General features: G+C 38.9%; 1 protein-coding gene and 1 long non-coding RNA gene across 9 annotated transcripts in view; one reads left to right on the forward strand and one right to left on the reverse strand.

Moving 5' to 3' along the window:
* Nucleotides 1-1,162: 1,162 nt before the first annotated feature.
* Nucleotides 1,163-4,334, reverse strand: LOC108440428. Its single transcript, XR_001858844.2, has 3 exons — nt 4,094-4,334; nt 2,937-3,030; nt 1,163-2,808 (listed from the first exon to the last, which is right to left on the reverse strand). It is a non-coding gene; the product is annotated as an uncharacterized LOC108440428 (long non-coding RNA).
* A 564-nt stretch (nt 4,335-4,898) lies between these two features.
* dctn1a (dynactin 1a) overlaps nt 4,899-14,085 on the forward strand; it is a 44,507-nt gene continuing 35,320 nt past the window's right edge. For 7 of the 8 annotated variants that reach the window (XM_017719290.2, XM_037532956.1, XM_037532957.1 and 4 more), the window contains exons 1-4: nt 4,899-5,034; nt 11,366-11,617; nt 12,500-12,581; nt 14,009-14,043. In XM_017719290.2, the coding sequence (XP_017574779.2) occupies nt 11,390-11,617; nt 12,500-12,581; nt 14,009-14,043 (345 nt within the window). In that variant the 5' untranslated portion in view covers nt 4,899-5,034; nt 11,366-11,389. Of the gene's footprint in view, nt 5,035-10,901; nt 11,152-11,365; nt 11,618-12,499; nt 12,582-14,008; nt 14,044-14,085 lie in introns of those variants that run through there. The other variant, XM_037532955.1, reaches the window with a different exon arrangement.

Raw genomic sequence — 14,085 nt, forward strand, 5'->3', positions numbered from 1 at the left:
CCATGCTCATGTTTGCTAGTCTCTTTTTTACTAATCATTTTTATTTTGCTGCTTAAAGGTTTGTGAACCATCATTTCATGATTTTTTTTTATCAAATTCAGATCACAGATCTTGGTCAGATCTTCATTTCTCATAATAGATAGAGTCGGGGGCCTAAAGCAATTGGATGACAGCCAGGTGTTGAGTATGGCTGATCTCTCCTTATTTAAAACACATTCGTTAGAGCATGCTATGCCTCAGTTGAAGAAGAATTTTGCAAACCTCAGAAAAAATATTTTCCAATGATTTTTAAGATGGAAAACTATTCGTATTGGGTTTGGACTTCACCAATTCACTGTCAGGCAGATAGTATGCAAACGGAGGAAAATCAACACCACCATTACCTGGAGTAGTCATCCAAAAAAAAATTCTCCAAGATTAATGTACAGAATATTCTGGAAGATCACAAAAAACCCCTGGATAACATCTGCAGGCCTCTCTTACATGGGCAAATGTCAGTGTCCGCAAGTCTGTCATCAGGCAAACACTGAATAAGAATACTATGCATGAAATGATAGCATGGAGGAATCTACTACTCTTGAGGAAGAACATTTCTGCCGGGTAAAAGTTTCCTAAAGACCACCTGGATGAGTCAGAAAACTACTGTAATAATGTAGTGTTGACATATAAGGCAAAATGGATAATTATGGCTTAAAGGCATAAGAACCTCATCTTAACTTTGAAACATGGTGGTGGCAGTATCACAGTATGGGTAGCCTGTGATGTTCCTTGTAATGAATCATCTCTCTTGTACTTGAAAGTAGAGGGTCAGTGCCCTGTTTTGTTTGCTGCTGTTTTCTCCTGGTTTGGTTCAGGGAGACGGTAGTGATTGCATTTTTCTTTCATCGAAGGTAAGTTCTAGTTGGTTTTGAGCAGTAGCTCTTATCTGAAGTCTGAAGCCGTTTTTTTTTCTTATTATTATATCTTACTATATTGCAGCTAAACAGTAGTGGGCTATCAACTTTCCCCTTTCCTGCTGTATCTTACTATCTTGCATTAAATGAATGGTGGTTTAAGTCTGATTAACGAAATAACTCTTAATTGGGTTCATGGTATTTTAGTCTGGCAGTTGGTTTGGCGTTTGCCTTTTTTTTTTATCTACAACTTCTTTTTAAACCCCAAGTCTCATGAGGTCACAACACTTTGGAGTGTGTTAATCAATGTAGTTATTTACAGAGGTCTGTTTTACCATGTTTTGATCTCAAGATTCCTTCCATAAATTGACAGCTGTCCTTGTTCCAGGGCCATAAGAACTTATCTTTGGCAGCTGTGCTGAGCCTATAATACTAGTGATGCACCCTGATGCCACAGCCAAGGAAAACAGCAAGGCCATCCATTTCACTATCCTTTAAGTTTGACATAGTGGCCATGTGCTTGTGGGGCCCCACCACTTCAAGAAATCTAACAAATAATGTCTGATCTTCTGGAGTGACTGAGAGCTTGTGGTCTCCCAAACATTAACTGACTCTCATCACGCACATCATTCCAGTGAGTCTAGACAAATAACTCCATCAATGCCAGCATATCAGATGTGAAGACAACGGGCACCTTTTGTCCACATTTGCCTTTCACAGAGCTTCTTCTCAAAGTCAGATAACGCATGCTGGTGTACTGGATGAGACATCATGGTCTCTCCTAATGTAACCATATTAAGGGACATCGTGGATTCTACTCTGTGAATCAGGAAGTCACACATTTGCATTTTTCTTGAGGTTGTGGCCTAACTTCAATGGTGGTGTTTATTAACTGCTTCTATAACACGAGGGAAATTACATGGTACACAGAAACTTGACACCATCTCTGACTTGCCATTTTTCTTTCCTTGGAGAACTAATCACCGTGTTTGACTGTCTAACATGTTCATGTTTTTATGACATCAGGCCTGTGCTTATTGTAGAGGTGTTCCCCTCATTTCAGTATGCTTATCGCTCTGCTGACATCTGTTACCTCGTTTTCATACATGTCAAGCAAGAGTTTCCAAAATTGTGCATTTGCATTGTCTGGAACTGGCTGAGCAAATACACAAAGGGCCTGGACTCTAGTTTTCCCTGGCTTTTTTTTACTGTGTGCCTCCATAGTGATCTTTTTAAGGTAAACCTCACAGTTAACACAGTGCTTGTAATCACTGGGTTTTACAGGTACACTGGACCGGTAACATTTCCTTTGGAAATGTAATTGCTCTTTCCTCCTCTGGTTTATCTTTGTGTTTTAATTCCAAGTGCTGTGCCATTTTGCTGAAAGCGCTCAGAACAAAACCCACAGTAGAACTTTTTGTTGCACGGTCTGCTGCGTTTTCTTTTCCCTTAGTTCTGATCTGACAGTCATGACACTTATCAGATGAAGAGCATTCGCTGGTGTCATTTGCAGCCAGAGAACCAGAAGGTGTCCGACGGATTCTCTTCTTCCTCATCAGCTGAAGCTGTTTTCTGTATCTTTCTCTTCTTTCCCTTGTGCTGCTTGACATCTACCCTCAGTTCTACCCCCATCTGATTGGCTACAGATAATTAATGAGGTAGATGAACTGAATAGCTGGCAACCCAGTATTTAGTGTACTTAATGTTACACTGATATTTACAAATATTATACTGGTAAAAATATAAAAGTAAATGAAAAATGGTGTTTGTGAAGGAAGGGGTAGATGTTAAACGCCAACAGCCACTGGACACATTTCTCCAGACAGTCCCACAGAGCGAGGGCCAGAGATCAGGAATCCATATGAACATGCTCCTCTTCACGAAAGATGTCCTTCAACAGGAGCATTGCCTCATCCTGAGAGAGACAACAAGTGTTATGTTATTATGTTAACTCCCTTAGAGTCCATTGAAACAGTAAGAAAATAATTCTACTCATGTTTACTACTCATGTTTACTTATTGATGCTGTTGATGTGCTATTTACCTGGAGCAGGTACAAGTACTGTTCAGCCCTCGGTCTGACAGGACTGAAAGAAATAAAACATCTCCATGAGGTGCCCAAGGAGCCCTCCTTGCGTCTAGAACAGGGAACAAAAATGTGAGTCAGTAATTTGTAAGTCATTTTGGGTTCATAAGTGTATAAAACAAGAGTCAGAAAAAAAGTCTTTATCCAGGATCAAGGGCCACATTTCACATTCTACTGAACGTGACTATATCTACAAAAAATAAAATAGTACAAAGACAACAAATCAAATGTTGAAACTGAGAAATTGAATTGTTTTTGAAAAATATATGCCCATTTGGAATTTAATGCCAACTACACCTTCCAATAAAATTGTGATGGGGCATGTTTACCTCCGAGTTTCACCACCTCTTCTTTTAACACTCTGTAAGCGTTTGGGAACTAAGGAGACCAATTGCTGTAGTTCTGAAAGTGAAATGGTTTTCCCATTCTTGCTTAACATAGGATTCAGCTGCTGAACAGTTCAGAGTCTCTGCTGTTGTATTTTTCATTTTATAATGTGTCAACTGTTATTAGTGGTGCAGGCAGGTCAGTTTAGCACCCAGAGCAATGCTGCTGTAATACATGCAGAATGTGGTTTGACATTGGCTCGCTCAAATAAGCAAAGCCTTCCCTGAAAAAGATGTCATCTGGATGGCAGCATATCTTGCCAAAGTATTTATATATTGTTCAGCGTTAATGGCGCCTTCACAGATGTGCCAGTCACCCATGCCATGTGCACTAATCTTGTTTGTATTTGGTTTCTTCTTTGCGTTTAAGAGTTTTAATTAGCATGTGTGGATGCAGCGCCAAACTGTTTTCATAGACAGTGTTGTAACTTTTTTGGAATGTGTTGTTGGCATCAAAATCAAAATGGTAAAATATTTTTCAAAACAATAAAAATTCTCAGTTTCAACATTTGATATGTTGTCTTTGAAGCATGTTCAAGGAAATGCAGGGATTAAATGGTTTGCACATCATTGCAGTTTGTTTACATTTTTCTACAGCATCCCAACTTTTTTATTTTGGAAATAGGGTTGTATATAGAGAGCAGGTCACTACAGCTCTGAGATGCTTCATAATATCTAATGCAGGACACAAAGTCAGACTCGATTCTAAGAAAGCGTGAAGTCCCTTACTGGACAGATCAGAGGCCTCGCTCCCTGCAGCATTCCCAGCAGCACCAACTCATAGACAACATCCATGAAGCTGAAGTGGTGGATCTAAGAGGATAAGAAACGTTAGTGTCACAGCCCGGCTCGCTGTAGAAAAACAATGACCATGTTGTGGACCAAGGCCAAGACAGCATGAACTTGCCCCAATCTGCGCCAGGTCAGAGCAAAGACTACCAGGCGAGCATGCGCCTCATGGAAGACCTCAAGATCCTGCAGAAGAAAGAGATACGCTTGTTGTTTATTCCTGAGATCATTGAGATTACAGCTCAGATTTGCTTTAGACAAACGCTCTGTGTTGCCCCAGCATTTCGGACAGCCAGTCCACCAAGGAGGGCCCTGCCTGCTATGACGGCTACGGACACTTCATAGGAATCACTGCTCAATCTATAGATGAACACTAGATGGCAGCATTTCAAACAAAATAGAGCACAACCTTCCCACAGCGCTTCAGTCATCTCTACGGCACCAATGCGCTGCAACGTGTGAATGAACGACTAAAAAACAAATTACATTTTAACTTTTTATAAGTGTGTGTAGAGAAATAAAGACGCTATATGACAAACATTCTAAACGATCTGAAATATAAAAAGTACGGCTTCACCTTAGTCATTAATAATATACTTTCCACACAAAGTAAGTTCATTGGTAAATATGTCTTACAAAATATCAACAATCATGCTTCATAAATATCACTTGCCATGAAAATGAATAAAAGCAGTTAAATCAACCGCCAGCTCGGGTTTTCCGCTCGCTGAACTATGAAACTGTGACGTTCTGCGCAGTTTAGCGCAGCGTTGATCCGGATGATGCTGCCCGGTTGTCCTGCCCTGCTGCTGTTAGCGGTCTTCCACAGAAAGCCGGACGAGAATTTCACACAGAACGCAAATTAACAACATTATTTACGGGTAAGTATTCATTTAAACATTGCATTATCTTCGGCGGGGAGCAAAAACAACATTTACTGGGAATAAATCATGAAGTCCTAGCATAGCCGGCTCGTTTGGTGCTAGCTCTCCGACAGTAGCTAACGTTAGCATAGCTGCTTATCACAGCTGCTGTTAACATAAAGAATAAAACGCTATAAACTGATAAACTTCAGCTGTGAGAAAATATTCATATAGACTCCACACTTCGCTGGTTTAAGCTGTTGTCGAGGTTAAAAACGCTGTCAGTGTTTATTAAAGCTAAGCTAGCTGGGTTTAGCGGGTTGAGTTAGCATTAGCCTCCCTCGGAATCGCACTTGGAAACGGAATTAATAAATAACGGAATTTATTAACGCTGTATAGAAATGACAGAAATTTAAGGCATTTTCGGTCATTAAACATCAAGCTGGCAGCAACAGCAGCGCAACACGAGCCTCTCCTTATGGTTTCTCCCTCAGTTTGAGGTCGAAGCTCAATAGGGTGGCTAAACGTGTCAACAATATCCTGCATGACGGCTCCGCTCCGTTCACTGACGCTGTTCCCAAAAGGGGGATACAATAAGAAACCTGCAGTAATGTCGGCTAATAAGGTGTGATTTTCGGCTTTTTACATTACTACTGTTCCGTTTAGTTGTCCAGCTGCAGTAAACGAGGTTGCAGCAGACATGTCTAACGTTATGTCTGTGTTTATGGAAACATGACCACCTCGTCATCTTCTTCCTAACTTTCCTATTTCATAAGCTCCATTCAGAAGGTGGGCGTCGTAAGAGGCTGTAACTGTCTTCTTTCCAGTCAGATAGACGGGTAATGTAAATTGAAATCCTTATAATAAAGGAAGCTGAGTTGTTTGCTGAAAGTCGACCCCTTTTTTCCGGAAATCTGGGCTATAAACTATAAACTGATGGCCTCTCTTCAGTAAAAATGATTTTTATAAAAACATATTAAGAGCGTCTAAGATTTCTGGCTTTCAGCTGTAAATTGTAAGCGTATAGTAACGTGTAGATCATAAAACACATGTTCGGTTCGTCTGAGGGGAGCTTTTACAATAAATAAATAAATAAAAATGTACATTTATTTCATGCAGTTACTGAATAATTTGCCTTACCATTTGGTCATATTAATTCAGATGGACCAACCAACATGTACCCTGGAGAATAAGAGGTTAAGGAGCCTATATGACCTATTACAGCGCTGATTATTCAACCTTTCTGCATAATTCTGTGGTTGAGATGTAAACAGTCACTCAAGTGGTTCGATGTAAAGGGTTGGATTTCTCCACAGTGGTGGTGATAGGAACCAGGGGTCACGATGTTCACAACAGAAATATAGGCATTTTATAAATTGTGTTTAAATGCAATGTTGATGAGGTAAAAGTGTTTTTGGGTGCTGTTTTATCTTACAGCACCGTGCATGTTCCTGTGTGCCATGAATGGATTAAAAAAAATACAGTAGCACCAATGTTAGCAATTCTAGAGCGAAGTATTTCACATCTGAATGACTTTGTTAAATGTCATAACCATTTAATTATAGAGAAAATCAGAAAAAATGACGTTTAAATTGTCCTTTTGGATCATAAATATTTTCCAAGAACAAATTTTACAAAGTTTTTGTAAAATTACAAAAAATGAAACCGTGTGGCTTAAAAGTGAGCTTTTGTAATTAAACTCTTTAATACATTCAGTCTGTTGGTCACATGAGGCTTCTTATTTTCAGCAAATCAACAAACATGCCAAATTTGCAAACAAATTGTTGCCTGTGCAGAAGTTAAATGGCCCAGATGATGTGTGTGAAAGAGCTGGTTCTCACGACACAAGAAAAACCACAAATTTAAAACAACCTGTTTTCGCGCTGTAGTTTCCATACATTGAATGTATGGAATAAAGTCTGAAAGGTACATTTTGAGACTTTTTTTATTTACACACCACAGCAAACTCTGTTTTTTTAAAGAACGCGATAATTACTCAGTTTTCATTGATATGAGCCCTTAATTTGTTTTTACTTATAAATTAAACAGAACACATAATTTGATGGAAGATATTCAAACTTTTGCATACGACTCTAGATGCTCCCAGCTCTGCATGCTCACATACACATCCTGCTGACACTGTTAGAGCTGCAGTCCAGCCCAATACAACCTAAACAGTACTGACTCGGATAGAGGGATGTGACTAGTCATAAATAGGAGACGTCCTCCTCCCTCTTTGTCAAGCAGTTATTTAAGAGGAGAGGGACTATTTTGTTATTGCAGTTTATAAATCAGTAGCACAACAGCATCATAACAACACAAAGCAACATGTCTATGGCCAGGAGGAATTCATGTACACCCAGAGTAAGTGCATTTTTATGTTCAGTTTAGGTCCCTTTTTTGTCATTCTACAAAATACAAAGACTTATTCTATAACGTTAATGATGCACAATGCTCTTGTTATTGCAATGATGGATACTTGCTAAACGTACAGTTTTCACAACTGGACAGATGTTTAGATTTGCTGATATTCGATTTGTCACCCTACCCAAATAAATTCTGTTTTATTTTATATTTCTCCGTAATGCAAATATAGGTGGGTGTTGCCAAAATTTCTACATAGTAAATGCATATATGCCTGCATTGTCCCATAATTATACACCTATAAAATATAAAATGGGTACATATTGTTAGTATGGTTGCAGTAAGGTTGACGTTTGACAAGAGTAAACAAAGTTATGTCTGTTTTAGTGAAGCGAGCAGTGCTTTTCTTATAGATTTGTCTGCCTTTCGCTGAAGAAAAATGCCTTTCTGTAGAGAAAGTAAATGCTAACTCACCTTTAGTAGTACAGCAGGCTGTCAGGTTCCCTCAGCTTGCAGAAATTACAGCGTTGTTGTGTCTGGATGAAGACAGAATTGTTTTGGCTGCAACTCAAAAGGTTTAGCACAGGACATTCAATTCACATCCCTTTAGAAACAGCAGAGAACAGTGTGTTTTAATTACACCCATTCTGGTCATGCATAGATGGCATGTGATGTTCAGTAGACTGTGTGTCTGTGCCTCAGGGACGGAGCATCTGTGTTGTGGTGGAGCGATATTGGGAAGTTGGTCCTATCTCGCTCACATCAACACCCAAACTGTTGTAAAGTTTTAAAATGGTTCTCATCAGTTTTCTCATCCGTATGACTGAGAACAGCCTTAGCCTGAAGGTCTTTTTTTTCTTTCGCTGTTTTTCAGTCTCGTCTCAGTTGTAAGCGCTTTTTATTCCTGTTTGCCAGAACAGTTAAACAGTGATCTACAAAAGTAGTTTTATTTTCTGCAGCTTATAATAGTAATGATTATGCATGTAACAACAATTAATTTAAAGGAATATGTGCACAGTTCCCCGTCTTTTACCCTAAATGTGTAAATCGAAACATATGTGGTGTCTGAAGTTTGCTTCTTCAGATTTTTGCACAGGAGCTAATGTAATAGAAAGATTACTTAAACTTTCACGAAACATGTTTTGGCTTATAGGCTGCTTATGACAAGACGGAAAACTGGGTGCATTTTGATTTCGCTGATGTGGGAATTGTGTGCCGATATCTGATATTTTTCAAGTGCAGATGTGGATGCATAAACATTGATAAAATAGAGAAATTGAGACTACATCTACCTGTATTAGTTTTGCAGAGAAATACAAAATGTAGTTGTTTTAGTTTAGTAACCCACCAGTGCCTGTACATTTAACACATCCGACATCAAGTATTAGTTAAAAACATCAGTCATTCTAAACATATGTCCAGCACAGATTATTAAAAAAAGGTAATCATTTGCAAATAGCCACCAAGATTATTATTGTCCATCACTATTACTGAATAAGGAATTGCATCAGTATTTTACTGTTACAAGGCCTCATCCATGCATGTCCAGGTATTTTTAAAAATGCCCCCAGTCTCTAGACCACAAAACCATCTTAAAAATGCTTGCATGAGCGTGCCAGCTCAGTAGGAGGTGATTCTACCTTTTAGAATTTGATGTTATATACCTGTAGAAGAACCTTGTGCACCTACTGTGCAAAATAAAGGACAAATTTGAAGTATAAGACTTTCAAACATTGCAACATCTGACATTGCAAGCATAGGCAGGCCTTATGTAGTTTAATATTTCTTACAGATTCAAAGTCCGATTTCTGCCAGAAAATAAAAGCTTGTAAAAGCAAAAGAGAGCCTGCCGCTTGCTGTGGATATGTGTACGTCTCTGAAACCCTCACAAAGCCCAGTCAGAGATTTAGCCAGTTTTTCTAAATTTTCCCCCAATCTGAATCATGGAGTTAGGATTTTTTTTTTAATCGGATTTAGGATTATAAATCATTAAGGTATTTTTATTAATTGTAGTTGAGGTGCTGTCCCATTCAAAAGTCTGAGCACGATACTTTTTAATGCTTCAACTCTGCGATGTCTGAAAAATTAAAATTAATTATTTGATTATAAACAAAAACTCCCAAATCACCTCCAAATTGCTGAGCACACAGAAAAAAACAGTTGTCAGTCATATTTTAGACATTTTAGACAGGTACGCGCACCTTGACTGTGTGATGTTTTTAATGTGAATGGCGAGCCAAAATGCAGAAATACATCTACACAGTCACTGATGCAATTAGATAATTTTTACCATCTAATTAATAATAATTAATAATAACAATAAGAATAATTCTTTATTTTTATATAGCACTTTATCAAGGACCCAAAGACGCTTACAATTCAGAGTACATAGATAACACACTTAACACAGACAGCGAGAGCACAATAATACAAACAAAAAGACAAGGCAGTATATGGGAGGTCACATGAAGAAGCATAACCGACTGAGGGCAGGTTATGAGTATGGTGAGGCAGACCAGTTTAGATAAATGCTGTATAATGGCAGGGTCAGACATTGAATCACAATATTATATTTTATTGTCCTAATGACCCACACAGGCTTTTAGCTTTGTATGATAATTTTCTTTTTTCTCTTTTAACCCTCATCATCAGTGCTGTTCTGAGACTGCCATGTGTTGGAAGTTAATTGCTGTCAGCACCAACTGACAGAGAAATGGCATTAAGGCCAAACCATTCCTTGAGGGCTTTTCTCTCTTTATTCTGTCCAAGCACTGTTGTAGCCAAAAGCTGTAAGCATTTTCTAAGGTTGGTCAGAGTAGAAGAGCAGAAACCAGTGGAGGAAAAAATGTGTTTTTATAGATTTTTTTTTTTGATAAATTATGCATCAAATAACATGAAACGCAAGCCTCTGCTTATATATTTGTTTTGGGGAGATTAAAGGACCTTTTTTCAAGTCAGGTCTCAGCTCTGGAAGCAACACTAACTTAAAAAAAAAATCTGAAAAATATAGTAAAAATAAACACTAATTCCAAATTCGTTGTGCTGTTGTTTTGTAAACGCAGCTGTTGAGCTGTGCTGGTTGAACATGCTCTGTGCCACAGACACCATACTTTTACAAAAAGCCACCTGTGTTATGGTGTTCATCACAGTACATGACAACAACAGCTGTTACTGAACAGTGCTTAAGTTCTTTTTGCTGTCCCACAAAAGTTCAGCTCTCACGCTATCACTGCGTGGTCCTGCGTCCACGTAAGTGTTAAGAAAAATCTGAAGACAGACCTCCTTGTTTCTACTCTTGTCCATTTCATAAGGTCACTGGCCGTATAACCATTTTGTAGTTCTATAGTTAAAGATTCTACAAATACATTCAATGTATGGAAACAGATGTTTTCTATCTGTTTCTCCACATAGTTTATTAGGCCATTTCTGCCTGTTCTTCAACACCCAGGAACTCCACAGAGCGGGTATTATTCAGCTGGTGGATCTTTCTCAACACTGACGTGATGATGGCGGGTCAGGCTGTGTTGCGCTGGTATGAGAGGATCAGACACAGCAATGCTGCTGGAATTTTGAATCCGTGTCATTGCTGCACTGAGAATAGACCACCAACCAAAAAAATCCAGCCAACAGCGTCCTGTGACTACTGATGCAAGACTAAGACTAGAGACCACCTCAACAGATGAGACCGCAGCAACAGATGAGCCACCTCAATAATACCTGCTCTGTGGTGGTCCTGTGGAAATCGTTACCATTGACCAACAGAGTAAAAGGGTCCGTACAAAATACAACGACAAACTGCACCTATATACATGTAATACACACAGTGAGTGGCTTAAGAAGAATCACAGTTTGCTTCTATACTTACAGGTCATCTCTCTCTCACTCTCTCTCCCCATCTCTCTCTCTCTCTCTCTCTCTCTCTCTCTCTCTCTCTCTCTCTCTCTCTCTCTCTCTCTCTCTCTCTCTCTCTCTCTCTCTCATGCAGCTGTCAAGCGCACTGTTAATCAAGATGAGTGCGGATGGAGCTGGTAGGCCGGCAAAGGTGGGCTCACTGGTGGAGGTGATTGGTAAAGGTCAACGGGGGACGGTGGCGTATGTGGGGGCCACACTGTTTGCCTCGGGGAAATGGGTGGGAGTCATCCTGGACGAGCCGAAGGGCAAAAATGATGGCACAGTGCAGGGCAAGACATACTTCACCTGCAAAGAGAATCATGGGATATTTGTACGGCAGTCTCAGGTGAGTCCCAGGAGTCACGTTATATACCATGATGCTTAAATAGAAGGGGTCATATCATATTGTTTTGTGTCATAACATGCTGTATTGTATTGTCATTGTACCATAGCTGGGTTTTACCTCAGGGCTAACATATTAGCTTAAGAGACATTGCTCAGGAAATTGTATGGCAGTAAGCTTTAATGGAAATGCTAGCTGTCCTTTACATTGTATGGGCATTTTATGATGAATGGACCAAAAGATATTTCATTTTGTTTTTGTTACATTTTTCTACATTAAATTATACAAGTATACCGAATCCAGTACATATTTACATGTTTAAATGACCCATTTTGGTGCTGTATATTAAAAGATTCTTTAAAAAAACTTTAAAAAAAAAGAAAAGTTCTTGAACCATGCAAAGAACCACTTATGCATCCAGATGGTTCTTTAAGCTGTCACAGTTCTGTGAAACAATTTTTTTAAGAACCCTTGAAGAACCTCATTTGGCAAGAAGGAAAAGGCACATAAAAGGCCTACCTTGAAGGGATACAGTACTGGTTAAACAATCGTAAATGTTGTTTGTTCAATTTAGAGTAGTTGCACATTACAGTGATGGCGATCACAGGGGTCGCCACTGGCCAAAGGTTGACCCCAGCTCTATTAGAAGCATGTAACGCAGCCCTATTCTGTAACCATGCCACGTTGTTGAGTCACCAGTGTGTTTTCAGCATGTGAACAGCATATCTCTCATTCACAGTACTGGATATTTCGCCCATATCTTGTGGTTCTAGCACGCATTTACCAGCCTCAGATAATCCACAATTCCTTGCTATCTCTCTTTTATGCACAAAAACGCTCCATTTTAATGTGGCCTTAACTTTTGTTCATCTTTTGTTTTTCCAGATTCAGCTGATTGAAGAAAGTGGAAGTGCCGCTACATCCCCAGACACACCTGAGTCAGGTGCTTCCAGACTGCCTCGGAAAGGTATCAGCTCGGCCTTACAGACTACTGATCGAAAGATTGCAAAACTACTACTCAACAAACAGGACTGCATATTAATAAATGATAGACTAAAATAATAGCACTACCAGCTGGTCCAGGCTTTAGGTCCTTACTACTGTAACATAAAAATAACTCTACTAGTTTGCATTGTTTTTCATGAAGTTTCTGGATAATAAGCCTGAGAATTTGCAGGGTTAAAGAGTTCCCACATATATGAATAGATAGATTGATTGATTAATTAATTTGACAATTATTTTAGAAATAGCCTTACAGTTCTTAGTTGTTAGGGGAATTCCATTGATTTTTCAGGATTTCTGCACAGTTCAATGGTTCAAATGTAAATAGAATCACTGAGAGTGGTTTGATGTGAAACTTTTCACTGTAGAGGTTTCTTTACAGTGGCGGTGATAGGAATGGGGGGATGACAATGTCTACAACCATTTTATCTTCTATACAAAACTACCAGTGGAATGACGCGTGTCTTCTGAGTTTATATATGTAATGCTGATGGTAAATTTAAATGAATAAGTTTTCTTTGGGGAATGTATTGCACCTCAGCAACCTGCATGTACCCTTCCACCATGAGTGAATTTTAATTGTCTTAGATTAAAACAGTCATAAAACAATGAGTTACATGCACTTAATAATCTGATCATAATCAGATTTTTGCAGTTATTGGATTATTCAAGTGGTCATGTAAGCACCGCACTCAATCTAGCTAGATTTTAGCTCCGTAATCATCTGGATTTGTCAGTTTGAGCAGGCGTGACAACACACGCCGTTACTACAAATAAGCAAATTGTGTTGCCGTGACATGGCAGCAAAAGACTTTTGGAGCAGTGCTGAAACCAAACATTTAAATATTCATCATCATCTAGATGTTTTATGTTCATATTTTCAGCTAAAGTGGTAATGTTTTTTCTAAAAAGCCACGGTATGAAGTTTGACTTTTACGTTACGTTTCACGTGTGTGTTTATTGACTGGTTGCAAACCATAAATCTGATTACTGTTTGACTTGTGTAGACCCAGAGTTTCCTGTTATCTGATTACTCAAGAGCATGTAAATGTGTTGATTCTATTACTGACAAAATGTGGTTTCTGCAGTTATTGGATTATTAAGTGATTTTAAACGCACTCAATGTCTCAGACATCAGGCAGTGTTTTCATAACAATTTCATGTGATAACTTTCTGTTGGGGAGCTTTTAGAGATGGACATCTGGTTCCTTTTACCACCACTGTGAATAGTTCTGACACAGCAAGTTTCTCTAGAACAGAGCCTTTTGCACCAAACCACTCTGAGTGACTTTGTTAACCTATGTTAAGCAGCCCAATACATTCTACCTGGGGCTTCAGTGTTTATCTGCAAAAATCATAAGATTTGTTTTTTTCTTGTTTTCAATGTTGCAGAAATTGCAGAAACACCAGGGAAAGGAGTAAAGCAGGTACATTCACCTTTTCACTCTTACTTTTTTCTTTATTTCTTC

Source organism: Pygocentrus nattereri, chromosome 22, assembly GCF_015220715.1.
Source record: "Pygocentrus nattereri isolate fPygNat1 chromosome 22, fPygNat1.pri, whole genome shotgun sequence".
NCBI classification, from domain to species: domain Eukaryota; kingdom Metazoa; phylum Chordata; class Actinopteri; order Characiformes; family Serrasalmidae; genus Pygocentrus; species Pygocentrus nattereri.